Source organism: Lissotriton vulgaris, chromosome 4_1, assembly GCF_964263255.1.
Source record: "Lissotriton vulgaris chromosome 4_1, aLisVul1.2, whole genome shotgun sequence".
Taxonomy (NCBI): Eukaryota; Metazoa; Chordata; class Amphibia; order Caudata; family Salamandridae; genus Lissotriton; species Lissotriton vulgaris.
In genome coordinates, this window is record NC_141691.1 from 246,520,249 (window position 1) to 246,537,919 (window position 17,671).

General features: G+C 45.4%; 1 protein-coding gene across 6 annotated transcripts in view; it reads right to left on the reverse strand.

Moving 5' to 3' along the window:
* Positions 1 to 1,552: 1,552 nt before the first annotated feature.
* Positions 1,553 to 17,671, reverse strand: part of MAMLD1 (mastermind like domain containing 1) — a 325,103-nt gene continuing 308,984 nt past the window's right edge. For all 6 annotated transcript variants that reach the window (XM_086918604.1, XM_086918605.1, XM_086918603.1 and 3 more), the window contains one exon: positions 1,553 to 3,706. In XM_086918604.1, the coding sequence (XP_086774730.1) occupies positions 2,688 to 3,706 (1,019 nt within the window). In that variant the 3' untranslated portion in view covers positions 1,553 to 2,687. The remainder of the gene's footprint in view (positions 3,707 to 17,671) is intronic.

Genomic DNA, 17,671 nt, shown 5'->3' on the forward strand with positions numbered 1-17,671 from the left:
TCTCCTCCTATGGTTCCTAGTACCCTGGATGCTACTCTGGCTGTAAACTTTGACCTATGGCCCACCTTGTGCTTCTCTGGTAGTATGGCATTATCTTGGATCCTTGAGACAGGTTTTTACTCCAGTTAGATGTCATAATTACATAAAGACACTGAAAGGGGTCAGAAGCACACCTGATTTTTCAAACTTGTAATGCCTTTGTTCTTATTCAAGTTTGGATTGCATTCACTCATTCACGCTCCGTTCCAAAAGCGTGTGTTGCAATAAACATCCCAGAATAGAGACACGCACGTTTTCGTGTCACAGTGAGTTGCACAGCCCTCAATTACATAAAGGCCATCTTGTAACTCCCTTAACAATAACAGGTTTGGAAATCCCTAATGCACTTACAAGGGCTTATATTTTGTTCTGATGCGTTGACAGAGAAGTTGTTGTTGGTACAAAAATAGGCTTCCCAGGCTCAGCTGGTCAGGCTTCTCTCTAAGTTTTTAGGCACCACAAGCGAGGTACACTCTTTGCACTCATTTTCCTTACCCATGTGAAGCATTTGTTCTTTACCAAAAAGATACCCTAAAACCCACAGAAAAAGAAGTAGCATTGATTCTTTGATTACCTATGTTTTAGGCTGTCCATGGATATCTTGAGTAATTGACAAAGAATTACATTTGATCTGAATAAATACATCCATGTGTAATTCTGCCTTTTGGTGAGTCGAGAGACATTCCGAATATGTGGTGTAGGCTCGAAAAGTTTTTTTAATTTTGCATTTCAAATTCTGTGAACTGAATGACTTCTTTTTCCGCTTTTGTCTGAAAAAGGAAACTGAACCAGAGAAAGTTAAAGCTAATTTCCCTGGATCACAGAGTTCTATGAAGTAGGAGATGCTGGAATTCTGGTCCAGGCTTCGTGGACCTACGATTTGCAGTTTGGACACTAGGGCATTTTTCCTGCTCTACACATATTTAATGCATTCGTGTGTTTCTAGAATTAATTTATTATTTGTTAAACATAAATATAACATTATCATTCATCTTCTGGGGACTGATTGTTCTGCAATATATATGTAGGTTTTTTGCACAGTACGTAAAAGAATCCTTATGGAAAAGGGATAATTTGAATTTTTTACCAAATGATAAGTGTTGCAGATCTGAGCAAACCATTAGGTGATGAGCTTTATAACCGATTAATGGTAGAAAATATGTATTAATGATGTGAGAAACATATACGGTGTGAGAGCGAAGACTGCGCAATGCTTGTATAGGAAATTTCAATATATGAAATATATCATAAGTGTCTGTAATTCAAGGGTAAATAAATTTCCACTAACCGTTCGTACGAACTATAGCTGTAATTCCTCGTCCTCGTCCCAGGAGTGTTAATTTATCATTTTCAAAAACAACAATATTTTAGGAAGATTATGGATCCTATTTGAACCTATAGACATACACTGAGACATCAGTACAAATTATTATATGAAAGGTGACAAGATACTTTGAAGGTATGGGGCACACGCAAGTGACCGATGGTGTAATGGCTGACACTTACAAAATGCTGCTGAGATGGGAAACGTATATTTAACTTTTCCCTGGCAGTTTATTATGTAATGAAGAAAAACGTCATAATTTCTGTGCTTGAAGCGGTCCATATATTACAAATGTATAGCAGAAATATGGTGTGACTATTAAAATATGATTACAGAAAGTATGAACAGTTTAGGTTTACAGTACAGTGGATCTTTTATAAACAGACTCTTAAATATACACAACAACAGAAGCTGACAGAAAACATCAACATAAAAAGAGCTACCGACTGGACTTCTCGTCTGGAAAGTGTTTCAGTAAAACAAAATCATGATGAAAAGTCTTAAAAACGGGAACACATTACCTGTACAATACAAATATACAACGGCGAGGTGTGCAAACCAAGTTTGAAATTCAATGGTAAGAGAAATTCTCATCCTCGAGTCAGGCCTATCACAGGTCATCTTGTATGTTTTCATTGGCTGTCATTCTCAGTTTCAATAGCTCATTGGCCCATATCCAGTCTTAGATCTAATAAGAAGCTACGGACACGCCATACACCATTTACATTATCATCCACTCAGCTGTAGCTGAGAGGGGGTGCTTCCAACGCGAATGACGCAAACAAAACTCACTTGGAGAACTGATCGACTGGCTGAACATGAGAAAGAAGACCCCGAATGCTGTTTTTCGGCCTTCCCTCTTGGCGTCGCATTCTGTTCACGTCTTACATGCGGTAAAAGGCTGAAACCATGGTTTGATATGCAGTATCCTTCAGTTTGTGATGCACCCCATGTCATTTGTTATGTTATGTCAAAAACATAACAGGTATAACTTGCTGTAATACACAGTATTACTCAAACTAACAATATTTGCATATTTATAACAAGTAATAATCAATGAAAGTCCTATAATATAACAAAACCTTATACTACAGTTTTATTTACAAACAGTCCAGCAGTGAAGTAGAATTGATTCCATACTTCATATTTTGGAAAACATAATTTAGAAAATATTTAACTATATACACGTCTGGAAAAAAAATGCCAATATTAAACTTTTTTGCAAGCAAAGAATTGTCAGTGTCACCTCATTTAGTATCGAGGGAATTGTCTTTCTCTTTCAAGTCAGATACCGTATTTACAGATATGTCTGTGTCACTGTATGCTAGGCATGCCCGGAATTCTGAGTGTGCTGCCCCAAAATGTCATCTAGCATTGTCAGATTGTTTAACCAGTCCTCGTCGTTGTTACTGCTGCTCTTCATAAGACAGTCAAAGAAGTCGGCCTCCGTGCAGTGACCAGACAAGGCAGAATTACTCTGCTGTGGAACAAAGCTGTATTGAGGCAACTCAGAAGCAGTCCCCATTCGGTCAAAAGTTAACGAGGATTGGCCTGTTGAGGTGGAATAAGTGGGTGGACCAAGTTGAGCTGGGTTCATCTGATTGTAGCCGCCCACGCTTTGTGGGACTGGCTTCATAACATTTATGCCTGCTACCTGCCCCCTTGCTATATTGTTTCTTATGTTCTGGCTGTTCAGCGTGCCCATGCCCTGGCTTGCCTGTGCCGAGTTCAGTTTTTGCATTTGCCTGATTGGCACTCCTGGTGCAATCTGGTTGGGAGGGACCACACCTTGATGAGAAAACTGTTGGCCAGTCATATTTGGTCTAACATTTTGTTTGGTGAAGAGAGGGTTACTGGAGAACTGCTGCATGCTGGAATCTATTTGATTCTGATTTGGCATTCTTGAAATCCCAGGTGATGTCCACATCTGAGAAGATGAGTTGGTGTAGATGCTGGGAATTCTCGCCATGCTGGACTGCCTTGACTGATGCTGAGCAGCAGAATGACTTCCCAATGAACCGGAAGGAAAACCAGACAATGTCATTCCAGGTCGGGCGGTCGACTGACTGTGAACTGTTTGGCAGCCAGAGCTCATGCTCAGCGAATTTTGGCTCTGGCGAAGTGGGATGTTAAAATCTGAGCTGGCAGGATACATTCCTTGCTGCTTTCCTGGGTTGTGGGGAATCATTACCATCGATCCACTGCTCTGGTTGACAGTGTTGGGTGATATTCCAGGGCCCATGGTATTCTGCAACATCCCTTGAGTCGATGTCATCATGCGATGAGTAGGTGGCCCATTGGGAATGGGCTGGATGCAATCCGTCGGCATTGGCTGCTGCACACCTGCACAAAGAAAGTATCAATGGTCATAAATTCAAACACAATTTAAGTACAATTGCAGAAAATACAAGCATGTAAAAGTGCAATTAAATAAAATTGTAGAAAATAAAAAAATAAAGATGATGATTGATAGGTCACATCGAAAATATAAAAAATGTTCAGAGGGACATACAAAAGAATTTAGACAAACAGGAATGGGCTCTGATCCTGAATAGAAGAAGGCTAAGAGAATGCTTACGCCATCCGCAGAGCCACATCAAACACCGAGTTGAAGATAACCACTAGTAATCTGGCTATGACTCTGACTCTGTAATAGTTATGGAAGCATCGTGGTCCATGAATGGAGTTTAACCCTCACATCACACTTCTGTGCTAAATAATGATTTCATGGACGGCTCTGATGTCTAGTTGGGACAGTGTTCTTTGCAGTTAGACATTAGCTCTAAGGCCTTTGCATACTTCAGGGTTAGAGTCACTATTAAGGCCCGGAATGTCCAAACCAAGTGATCACTTTTAACATGGTTCACCTAATCTCTGCTAATGGCTCACTGGAGTGATTTACTCCTTTAAGTCTTAAGTGAAATGTAAACATGAGTAAAAAACGCTTCAAAGGCAAGAAGCTAAGAATAAAATATAAGGCATTCACATTGGCTGTAGCAAGTCTGCTAAAAAAACTTTAGTAAATGATTTTTAGAGAAGGGAACAACATTCACTGACATAGTAAACATAGTAAAAACCAAGGGCCAGATGTAGGAGCCCTAATACCGGTCGGAAACGGCCGATTTCGGCCGTTTCCGACCGGTATTAGGGTTTTCAGATGTAGGGGGCCTACCGATTCGGTAATTTTACTGATTCGGTAAATATACCGATTCGATAAAATACCGAATCTGTATATTTACCGAATCGGTAAATCCATATGTAGCTTACACTCCTAAGAGTGCCACAGGCCTTTAAGAGTCGGTATTTTACCACACAATCCTATTGTGTGGTAAAATACCGAATTCAGGTGTGCATGCACATCTGTGCATGCACACCTGTGCCATGTGACACACAGACATGCCCTTAGGGCATGTATGTGTGCCACATGTCACACAAGCCTGTACTTGGGGTGCTAGAGGGTGTCAAAGTGACACCCCCTACACCCTTGCAGGATTCGGTATTTTTCCGATTTGGTAAATACCGTCCCATTGATTCCTATGGCCTTCAAGGCCCATAGGAATCAATGGGCAATACCGATTCGGTATTTACCGAATCGGTAAATACCGAATCTTAAAGATTCGGTATTCCTGAATTGGGAATTACCTAAATCTGCCCCCTTCCCATTTACAGACTCTTAAATACTGATTCGGTAAAATTCGGTATTTAAGAGTCTGTAAATGGGAATTACCTACATCTAGCCCCAAATGTATTTTTAGACTTGTTTACTTTTCTTTCATGCAAACTGAAGTGCACAACTATGGTTCCTAGATGGCTCCATGTATGGTCTAAGCTGTGTTCTGGTTCTGTGTTTTCAGTTAACAAATGTGTGCATTATGGTAGTTGCCAGCTAAGTATATTTAACTTGACTACCTTGGACTAACACGCTTTATAACAATGATGTGTATAAAGCTAGCCCAGAACTGGATATCCGTTTTATGTATGATTGTATCAAAGAGGCCAATGATAAAAAAAAAGCATGCAGAGCACACTGTTAATTAGAAATAATCCATTCTTGGACGGCAAGGATTGGATGGAGACTTAAATGCTTCCATCATTCATAAGAAGTGATTTCGCCAATGAAAGAACAATGATTCAGTGGCACTGACATGCCATTCTTTTCTCTACGTTGCATGTGAAATCCTTCACAGATAGGGTATATATTAAGTGGACCTGAAACCTAAATCGCCCGAGCACTAATTAATCATCCTCTGTGTGTTGAATGGGCCTGTGTGTTGGTCTCTGTGCGTGGGTGGTTGCAAGTTGGTTGTCTGTGTGCAAGGGTGCCTCCATTTCGGCAGGTCTGCAGGTGAAAGTAAAGTGAAGTGGTTTGGTGCATGGGAACCTTTTAGGTCTGGGCTTATGTGTATATTCAGGTCTGGTGGTGTATGTCTGTGTTCTGGCCTACAAGTATATGCATTTTATAGGTGTGTTGATGTGTCTGCATTTTAGCATCTATGTGACTGGATAGAGGGTTGCTTTGTGATTCGTCGTCCCTGCATTACACAAAAACACATCTTCTGGCTTTGAAAATTTTCATTTTACCTACACAATTGAGTAACCTGATGACATTATATTGCTTTGGCTACTTTTGTTCAATTTTGATATTCGCGATAAGACAGTAAAGTGCAACATTCCCTGCATTCCCAATCTGCAAACATATGTAATCAATGTGGTCAAAGAACCTGTGTGTATAAATTCAAAAGCTGTGAATATAGGTTCCGGGTTAGTCACCCATGAGCGCTTGTGTATGCTTGGGGTTGTCTGCTCTTAAAACTCTATTAGCAGTTACTTTCATATTATTATTTTTATCTTTGACTTGTGTCATGGCATGGAGACCAGCCCCTTGTGTCTTAGAAACGTATTCGATTTGGAGAGATGATTAGATAGTTTTGTTGTAGCTGCCATCTCTTTGTAGGTGATAACGAATAGTTTCTTACCTGTTGGTGTTGTTTTGCAGCTTGAAGATCTTTCTGGATTCACTATGCTATGCATTATTCCGCAGTCTAGAGGTGGGGTCCGGAATCGTAGTCTTTTCTTTCTTTTTTTTTGTAGCCCAGGTGGGCCTCGACGTCCCACCTTTTGGTGTACTTCTTGTGACGTCCGCACGCTTCCTGCGGAGGCTCCCACCCTTGGGCGCCATCTTCGGATTCTTTTTTTCTTGTTTTTTGTGTTCTGTTTGTGAATCCTTTGGCAATGTTTTCTATTTCTTCTTCAAGTAAGTGATTCTTCCGCTTTGTCCCTTAAGGTATATGTTTCTATATTGTCCTTGTATCACCACCTTCTTCTCCTGCCTCATCTTTCTGGCGGAGGTGGGTGGGTTCACTAGTGAATCCAGAAAGATCTTCAAGCTGTAAAACGACACCGACAGGTAACAAACTATTCGTTTTGCAGCGTGAATCTTTCTGGATTCACTATGCTGTGCATAGACTTTGTAGCGGTTTGTTACGTTTGTGGCAGCTGGGTGGAAGATGAGCGTTAGTTGTTGAATATATGTTGAAGCACCTTCTGTCCTGTTTGTGCTTCCTTTTTCATTTGTATTTCCACACAGTAGTGCTTAGTGAACGTGTGCACTGAAGCCCATGTTGTCGCCAGGCATATGTCTTGAATGGGTGTGTTAGCCAGGTAGAGTGGGCTCGTGCCCCTTCTGCTAGTTCTTGGCCTGCCTTTTTGTGGAAGAATTGTATAGTTTGTGCGATCCATCGAGTGATGGTTCCCTTTGTTACTGGTCTACCCAGGAGGCTGCTTGCGAAGGGCACAAAGAACTGCTTTGTTTTTCTGTGCTCCTTGGTTCTTTCCAAGTAATGCATCACTGCTCTTCTAGCAGTGCCCTCTCTGCGCTTGTGGATGGTTTCTGAAAGAAACTTGGTATCTGTATTGTTTGGTTCATGTGAAACCTTGACACCACCTTTGGCATAAAGTGTGGGTCAGTTCTCATTACCACCCTATCATTGTGTATCTGAATGTAGGGTTCTTGCAGTGTTAGCGCTTGTAGTTCGCTTACCCTGCGCAGCGAGGTGACTGCCACCAGAAAGGCTGTCTTCATTGTCAGCATTTGTAGGGAGGCCTTATGGATGGGTTCAAAGAGCGCTTTCATGAGCTCTGTTAGGACTAAATTAAGGTTCCATGATGGTAGCGGCATCCTTTAAGGTGGTGCGATCCTTTTTGCCCCTTCCAGGAATCTCTTTACTATTTGTGATGTAAAGAAGCGCTTTCCTGTCTCTCCTCTTGTGTAGGCTACTATCGCTGCTAGGTGTACTCTTAGCGAGGATGAACTTAGTTTTGTTTTCAGCAGGTGCGTGAGATATCTTAGCACCGTGGATTCCCTTGTCATCTTCTTGTGTAGTTTCTTCTTGCTGCACCATTGTGTGAACCTTTTCCATTTTGCCACATAGCATTTACGTGTGATAGGTCTCCTAGCCTCTCGTAGCACCCGCAGGGTGCTCTCAGGACGTCTTAGATGTGAAAACTCTATGTACTCAGGAGCAATGCCGCTAGGTTGAGGCTCTCCGGCTCTGGGTGCAGAACTTCTCCGTTTTGCATGGAGAGTAAGTCTTATCTTTTCTCGAACTTGTGGGGTGGTCCCTATGCCATTTCCATTATTTGTGAGTACCAGATCTGCCTTGCCCACTGTGGTGCCACCAGGATCAGTGTCATGTTGCTGGTCCTGCACTTGTTGAGTACCCTGGGTATTAAGCGTATCGGGGAAAAGCGTAGGCAAATGTTTTCTACCAGCTTATCCATAGGGCATTTCCCTGGGATCGTCCCCTGGTTACCTGGATGCGAAGTTTTGGCATTTTGCATTCTGGTGTGTTGCAAATAGGTCTATACTCGGTGTTCCCCACCTCCTGAATAGCCTTTGCGTTCTCCTGTGCTAGGTTGGATAGTGGGGCTGATTGTGTTCCTCCCTGCTTGTTGATGTAGAACCTCGTTGATGTAGAACATCGTTGTTGTGTTGTCTGTTTGTATCAACACTCTCTGGTTGTACAGTCTTTTCTGGAAGGCCTTCAGGGCGAGTAACACAGTCTTCAGCTCCAGGTAGTTGATGTGTCTGACCACATCTGCTGGAGTCCACAGACCCCTCACCCTGAGCTTGCTCATATGTGCTCCCCATTCCATCTGGGAGGCGTCTGTGGTGATGGTCACCGTTGGGGTTGGTGGTGTTAATGGCTTCCCCTTTGTGATGTTCTTGTTCCACCATGTTATCTCCTCCTGCACTGCGTGCGATACAACCACTAGATCTTCCTAACTCCCTGTAGCTTGTGACCATTGTTGTTACAGCCATTCCTGGAATGGTCTCATGTGAAGCCATATATTGGGGACTAGGTGTATGCAGGACGCCATCATCCCCATGATCTTGCTTGCTGTCCTCACTGTCAGAGCTCACCCCTTCTGGTACTGACGTGTCTCCTTCAGCAGGGCCAGTGTTCTCTTGTCACTGGGGAACACTTTGCTCTGTATGGTGTTGATCTGTGCCCCCAGAAGGATCTTCACTTGTTCTGGTTCCATTGAGGATTTTCCCAGAGTATGGAGAATCCTAGATCCGTTAGCGTTTTTGTGACCCGCTGTGCGTGCTCTTTGCATGTCTTGTGGGAGCTTACTTTTATGAGCCAGTCGTCGAGGTAAGGGTATACATGAATCCCTTCCCTCCGCAGGTACGCCGCCATGGCTGCGAGGCATTTGGTGAAGACTCTTGGTGCGGATTTTAGTCCGAAGGCCAGGGTTGAGAACTGGTAGTGTTCTTTGTTGATGGTAAATAGTAGATGCTTGTGCTGCCTGTTCATGGGAATGTGCAGGTAGGCATCTTTGAGGTCTATGGTGGACATGAAGTCTCCGTCCCTTATCTGAGGAATGACCCCCCTTTAGGGATGTCATTTTGAATTTTTGCGTCTTTATGTACTTGTTCAGGAACCTTAGGTCCAGGATGGGTCTTAGCGTTTCATCCACTTTTGGTACCAGGAAATAGTTTGAGTACACTCCATTGTTCCTTTCTCTGAATGGGACAGGTTCGATGGCCTCCTTTTGGAGGAGTTCTTGTGCTTCTTCTAGGAGTAGCGCTCGCTCTTTCCCTGAGTGCGCCCTTCTTTTTGGTTTTCTGTTTGGCGGTCTCTTTTCCAACTGTATGCAGTATCCGAACTGTATGATGTTGAGTATCCATCTGTCTGTAGTTATTTTCTTCCACTCCTGGCAGAAATGTTTTAGCCTGCCTCATACTGGTGTTACATGTTTGTTGACGTTTGACTTGTGTGACCCTCTCTTTTTGGTCTTGTGCTGCCCCACCCTGGGAGGAGTTTCGTGGGTGGGCACGCTTCGCGTGGCGGAGTCACTTTGAGGTGGGTTGTTGGCCCCCTCTTCTCATCTGTCCACGTCCATTCGCCCTCCCGCGAAAGGACTGGCCCCGAGGCTGGTACTGCCAATTTTGTTTTTGCTGTCCCTGCTGGGCTTGACTGTCGCCCTGGTGAGTTTGCTGGAATGTCTGGTGTGACGTTCCCGGCTGGTTTCTCCCTCTTTCGTTCGGTCTCCGTGTCGGGGTACCCCTTCTCATCCCTCTGAATTGCAAGGCCACCATGGACCTTGCAGTTTCGTTATCTTTCTTGGGCTGGGTGAGTTTTTCATCCACCGGCACCCCAAATAGTGTCTCTCCATTGAAGGGAGTGCTCAGAATGTTGTTCTGTACTTCTGGCTTGAAGTCTGAGACCCTGAGCCAGGCATTCCTTCTCTCTGTGACTCCTATCATCATCAGCCTGCTGGATGTGTCAGCCCCATCCAAGGCTGTTTTCAGGCAAGAATTTGCAATGTTGTTTCCTTCCTCCACCAGGTGTGAAGCTCTTTGCTGATATTGCTCGGGGAGGTGCTTGAGCAGCTGTCCAACCTTGTCCCTGTGTTGGTACTGGTGCCTGTTCAGTAGGGCATTTGAGTTTGCATGCGCCAGTATACCGCTGCGTTCCTCTCTATCTTTCTTCCCGTTAGGTCCATTCTCCTGCTTTCTTTGTCTGGTGGTGGGCCTGATGTTGTTGGGACGTTTGCCCTCTCCCTGGCTGTTGCCGCAATAATGGAGTCCGCTGTGACGGATCCCCGGATGTAGGGAGGGTCCTTAGAGGAGTGCTAATACATCTTCTCCGTCCTAGGCGTGATTGACCTGCATGTCACTGGGTCTTTGAACGCCTCCCTCCCTTGGTCCATGACACTCAGAAGCATGGGGAGGAACTGGCTCCTTGTTTGAGTGGGGAGCAGGGTTTCCAAGAGGAAGTCAGCCTTTGGTTTTTCCTCATCAAGCTTGACTCCAAAAGCCGTTGCTGCAGTCCTGATGACCATGTTATAGGCCCCAATGTCATCCGGCGGCGAAGGCCCCGAAGGATACGCCTCCACCGGCTCTTTCGGGTTTTCGGCTTCGAGGTCCTGCCACTCCAGTTCCTGCGTCATCGAAGATGTCGAGCCGAAGCTCGTTCCTTTGTCATTGTCGCCCTCTTCCTCATAGTAGAGGCCCTTTTCCTCTGGATGTTCCTGGGGTTCGGGTGTTTTCAGCAGCTCTTCAGCGTCAAACACCTCTTCCCCCTCTATTTCAACGACGTTCGGCGGCGACTTCGACAGGATCGTGAATCTTTTCATTTTCTCGTCAAACTCTCTCTTCCTTTGCAGGATGTTCTCTATTTCGGCCTTGAGCCTTCTCTTCTTTCTCTCCAGCTCGGCGACATGCTCTGCGTCAAGCTTTTCGGCCAATTTCTTCAACGTAGTCGTCGACGTCCAAGCAATCTTCGAGTCCTTCTCTTTCGAAGTCAAGCGGTCCTTTTTGGGACGTGCTTCGACAACCGTGGCTTTTTGCCGGTCTTCGCCGCCTGGGAGTCCTCCTTTTCTAAGGATCCGCTGGGCTGCTTGTCCTTGGATGCAGCTATGGCCGCCGGAATTTTCGGCGCCAGTGCTCCCTTCGAGGACTTAGACTCTGTTTTTCGAGAGTCTGGTTCAGGCCTTCAAGGCTCTGTTGAGGGTTTAGGGGTCGACGTCTCTCCTACCTCTTTAGAAGTTTTCTTATCAATCTCTACGACCATGTAGTCATCTGGTCCCTCTCGATGTTGTCCTCTTCGTCGCTGGAGAGGCCTAGGTCCCGGAGCGACCGGAGGTACGCCCTTGCCTTGCATGTTTGGCTCTCCTCTGTCTCTCTCTAACACTGAGTGTTTTCGGGGTGAAGGCGGAGCAGGCGTTGCAATCCTTGCTCTCGTGGTCGACCGGCTGGCAGAGGTTGCAGACCGGTGCTGGTCCTTCTGCGTGTATTTGTGGTGGCAGTTACGGCAGAATTTAAACAGTGTTTTGTCCATTCCTGCGCTCAGGGGGCCCCCTGTGTGCACATTCTCTGTTGGACGTCGAAGATCTTGAAGTTCTCCTCCTTCTTCGTCGTCCCGGCTTGGTATCTTCCCCAAACTTTTCTGGGAAAATTTCGTCTTTTTCCTCTTCTTTCTTCCAAAGAACTCTGGAGCCTCTCGGTGACGATCCAGACCCAACGGCGGAAAAAAGAATCTGAAGATGGCGCCCAAGGGTGGGAGCTTCCGCAGGAAGCGTGCCGACGTCGCAGGAAGTACACCAAAAGGTGGGACGTCGACTCCCACCTGGGCTACAAAAAGAAAGAAAAGACTACAATTCCGGACCCAAACACTAGACCGCGGAATAATGCACAGCATAGTGAATACAGAAAGATTCACGCTGCAAAAACTAGATTATTGTTGTGTCAACTACTTTCCATCAGCCGTGACCTCATTAGAAACTGTGTCTCAGCTGCCTTACTGATGATAGGTAACCTTTGAGTTCAATGTGTCTTACAGACAGTCAATGACATCTTATTATGCTCGGGTCCTCCCATCTCTATTTCCATTGAAAGGACCACCGTACTTTTGACACCAGACTCTTTGCATCCATATAATTTCCTATTCGCTCAACATTCTCTTCCCATTATCACCCTGGTACTTTCATCACCCAGACTGCTATCTTGCCTTGCCTAACTAGTTAGATGGATAAATGAACTTGCTACAAACTACAGAATAGGACTGACCCATTTGTTTAACTGACTTCCTACTTCATGTTCCTTTCACCCACCTTCCAGGCTCTACTTCTTCCTCACCACCTTCAAGGTCCTCACGCACACCTACAAAGCCCTCCACAACTCCGGACCTGCATACCTCAACCACCGTCTCTCCTTCTACACTCACATCAGACATCTATGCTCCGCCCAACTGGCCCTGGGCACCATCCCAAGGATCTGCAAAACCACTGCTGGAGGAAGATCCTTCTCCTACCTCGGGACAAAGACCTGAAACGCCCTGCCTCTGCACCTTAGGCAATCATCATCTCTGCCGCAATTCAGAAAGGACCTCTAGACCTGGCTCTTCGACTGAACCGCAGACCCCCTCCCTCTCTCAGCACCTTGAGACCCTTACGGTGAGTAGTTGTGCTGTATAAATAACTGATTGATTGACCACATGAACTGCCAACTCCACAAAGTCTGCTACAGATACTGCCTGCTACAAGCTTATACTGCCTTGCCTCCAATCCTCGTTCTACACTTGGACCCCATATTGTATATTTCATTATAAGTGGGTGTATTGTATTCTCTCAGCTACATGTTGTTAGGAAGTTGGAGTCAGTATTTCAGCTGTACTAATAACTTGCAGGTGCTCTTTCATCTGACTCTTACTCTCATCTACTTTGTATTCAGCTCTAAATTTGCCTACAATAATGCTTGTGCCATGACTCTGCCTGTAACTCTTCTACATTATAAATCTATGTGACTGTTGCACGACTGAAAAACAATGCTCCCCATTGCTTTGTGTTGCATTTCCACTTTTTACTGCACTATGTTGAAAACATGCATATTATTATAGATCATTGTTCTACGTAGGCCGGGAGCCAAATACCATGTATTTACAATAGTGTTTTACACCAACTACAGGGGTACAAGGGTGCATTATTCTTGTTATGTTACCAGAAAAAACAGCCAATTAGTAGGCCCCTTAGTCCCCAATACTAAGCTTGGGCGGAGTTCGCAAATCCGCAAAGTGCAAAAAAAACCTCTGCCGCGCTATGCGGAGCTCCGCAAGTGGCGGAGTGGGCTAGAAATTTGATATTATTGCGAACGGAACCATGCACAGCGCAAGCGGGCACAGCTTCCTTTCTGCTGCTTGAGCAGATTTTCTACCCGAGCAGCAACTTTCTCAACGCGAACAGACTGTTTCTCAACGCGAGTGGTCGCAAGCATACGTGGCCACTCATATTGAGAAATCTAACCGCCCGCGTTGAAAAATCTCTCCTGGCGGTTGATTTATCTCACTCCCGCTCGCCAACTTGACATTGATGAGCGCGAATGAGAAACAATCTCACCTGGAGGTAGATTTTCTTTCACTCGCAGCTCGCCAACTTGATGTTGATGAGCACGAGCAAGGAAAAAATCTCTGTTTTGCGGAGCTGAGTTTTTTGGAACTCCGCGTGCTCTGCAGAGTGCGGAAACTGTCAACTCCACGAGCGGAGCGGAGTTCACTGCTCAGACTTACCTAATACGAGTCGGGTGAAGTGGAATTCCTGTTTGGAATTCTGCTCTGCCCAATAATGAAGTGCCCAGTTGTTTTGCATCTGCTTTTCTCAGATGCAGGAACATGATTTTAGTGACTGGAAAAAATCTGCTGGTAAAATCGTTTTAGGGTGTAGCTGCAGTAGCACCTGGGCCATGTCCCCATTCCCAGCCAATATCTTTCTCTGGCAAGGGACATATCTTCTCCTTCCTGTTGCCCCCCTCATCCTCCCACCCCTTCCTAGAGAGAAGCGCCTAATCCTATTTACAGCCTGCTCAGAGTAGGTGGTAACGCAAGACCACATGGATCTCTTAATTCAAAGCCCGGTTTAACTGGATCTGCACAGGCATTTCCCATTCCATGAAGTTTAACTCATAATTGCATGGTGCTAGTGGGGTGTAACCACGTAGTACCAGTGCTAATAGGTGCTGAAATTGCACCCTGTCGATAATGTACAACTCATGATGAGAGCCTTAGAGTCAACAGGGAAGCCAAGAGAAACATGGCATCCTAAAGAAGAGACTCTGCCCACCTACTATAATGCGGTACAAAAGGGGGTGGTGATGGACGGAGCATCTGAATCAATCAAACACTCACACCCAGTCAAAAGATCTGGGTTTAATCCATCACCGTTCTTTAGGCCACTCTGCCACCCCAGTTCAGACATGTCTATATGCAAATCAGTCTGACCCTGTGACTCATGGGAACAGTCCAGTCCAAACTGCCAAGCCATGTCTTCCCTGGACCGGAAACAACCTTCCGAGGACTGGTTTCTGGCATTCCAGCCGTCTTCAGCCCGGCTTGCTTGAATCCAGTGGCAAAGTGAGCAAGGGACTCACGTCTGAGCATACCCTGTCACACTTATGGCGGCCAAAAGCTCAGTCCATCACCACCCCCTTTTGTACCACCTACTATAATGAGCATTGAATGGCTCTCTGTGGGGGGTCTTAATCTACTTGGAAAGAGGGTGAGCCGCCCTCCTCTAAATAGCAGTCTCCAGGACAAGTATGTGGGCAGAGGGGACAATTCTCTCTCCAAGCCCAGAGGACCTGGAAGACCTGAAGCAGACCATTACCCTCTGCTTCACAAAGCTCACTTCAAACCTTCCCCTTCGTTCACCCTCCAAAACCGTAGATGAAGCATGATGAGCTAAAAATATTGATGATGATGATGATAATAATATCAATGATAATGACAATAATACTAATGACGATGGTAATGATAACAATTATGAAACAATTTCTAATGCCACCAATACATCTAATAATGATGATGATGATAATAATACTAATAATAATAATATAATAATGATAATAATATAATAATGATAATAATCTCAATGATGATTATAATGACAATACTACTAATGAAGATGCTAATGACAATTACTAAGCAAGTACTACTGCCACCACTATAGCAATTTATGCTGATGATGCTAATAATAATAATAATTATATAATAATGTTGGTGAACATAACATAACATGATGATAATGACAATACTAATGATGACTGTAATGATAGCTACCACTACTACAACTATTAATATCATTATTATTATTATTATTCACTTGGCCTTTTGCTTTCCTTCTGATACGTTGGAAATGTTAAAGGTGTTTTTTGGGTGAAATAACACACACAGTACTTGTGAGCGACAAAACATCAACACATGCCACACCACATCTTCAACAAAGCAGACTCCGTCATAGCTCCGCACCTCCGAGACGTCATCAACTGCTCCTTCAACTCCGCTACCTTCCCGGAAGACTGGAAACACGCTGAACTCACCGCCCTTCTGAAAAAACCAACAGCAGACCCCACCGAACTCAAAAACTACCGCCCCATCTCGCTTCTTCCATTCCCGGCCAAAGTCATCGAGAAAGCTGTCAACAACCAGCTCGCCGCCTTCCTCGAAGCCAACAAATCACTCGACCCCTCACAATCTGGCTTCCGAGCCAAACACAGCACTGAGACCGCCCTCATCGCAGCAACAGACGACATTCGAACTCTACTGGACAATGGAGACACAGTCGCCCTCATCCTCCTCGACCTCTCTGCAGCCTTCGACACAGTCTGCCACAGCACCCTTTTACAACGCCTCAGAAACATCGGAATCCAAGGAAAAGCACTGGAATGGATCACCTCGTTCCTCACCGGAAGAACCCAGAAGGTCCGCCTCCCACCATTCAAGTCCGAGGCCTCTGAAATCATCTGCGGCGTACCTCAAGGATCCTCTCTCAGTCCCACCCTCTTCAACGTATATATGAGCCCCCTCGCGGCCATCGCACGCCATCACAACCTCAACATCATCTCTTACGCGGATGACACTCAACTGATCCTTTCTCTCACCAAGGACCCCAGCACCGCCAAAACTAACCTACACGAAGGAATGAAAGAAGTCGCCGATTGGATGAAACAAAGCCGTCTGAAACTGAACTCAGACAAAACAGAAGTCCTCATCTTAGGTACATCCCCATCTGCATGGGACGACTCCTGGTGGCCGGAAGCCCTCGGAAAAGCACCCATCCCGACAGACCACGCACGGAACCTTGGCGTCATCCTGGATTCTTCACTCTCAATGAACAGACAAGTCAGCGCCGTATCCTCTTCCTGCTTTAACATTCTTCGCATGCTCAGAAAAACATTTCGCTGGATCCCCTCCGAAACAAGGAAAACAGTCACCCACGCTCTAGTCACGAGCCGACTGGACTACGGAAACACCCTCTACGCAGGTACCACCGCTAAACTCCAGAAGAAACTACAACGAATCCAAAACGCCTCAGCCAGGCTCATATTAGACATCCCACGCAACGAACACATCTCTGGTCACCTTAAAGACCTCCACTGGCTACCCGTCAATAAGAGGATCACTTTCCGACTGCTTACCCACGCACACAAATCACTCTACGACATCGGACCAGATTGCCTCAACTCCCGACTGTCCTTCTACACCCCCTCCCGCCAACTTCGCTCTTCCAGCCAAGCCTTCGCCACTGTACCTCGCATCAACAAGACCACCATGGGAGGCAGATCCTTTTCATACCTGGCTGCCAAAACATGGAACTCACTCCCCGCTTACCTTCGCCTCACCCAGAATCACCTAGCGTTCAGAAAGCAGCTTAAAACGTGGATATTTGACAAATAATCCTCCTCCCCTTCCTAAGCGCCTTGAAACCCTCTGGGTATGTAGTGCGCTATACAAATTCTATGACTTATGACTTATGACTTATGACAGTGCAAAATAACAGGGCTGTATTACAAAATATTGTGAAAGATTTCCACACCAAGCGTGTAATTTACCTCTCTCTCTCCACACAGGCACGTGTTTTAATGACATTGAGCTTGTCCTCCTCATTTTTAACAGTAGTGGGACCCTAGTGCAGTGGCAGTGTCTGGGCCACCAAGAATGAAGGGCTCCCGCAGGAACTCATGAAGAGTTCAGCTCTTGCGCCCCCAGAAGTGTGCAGTTCAGCCATCTTGTGGTCTACCGAGTAAGGGGCTAAAGGGCGGCGTCTGCGACACTTCAAAAGCGCAGTCGATCCTTGCCCACAACCAAAGGTTGCGGTGGCTTCTTTCAGGACTGTGTTGTATAGTATTGTATTGTATTGTAATTAGTATTTGTAAAGTGCATTATCACCTGCAGGTCTCTAAGTGCTAATTGAAAGAGCACCTTTCCGAGCAAGTGGGGAGACGTTGGCTGTTAGATGGTGTTCCAGGCT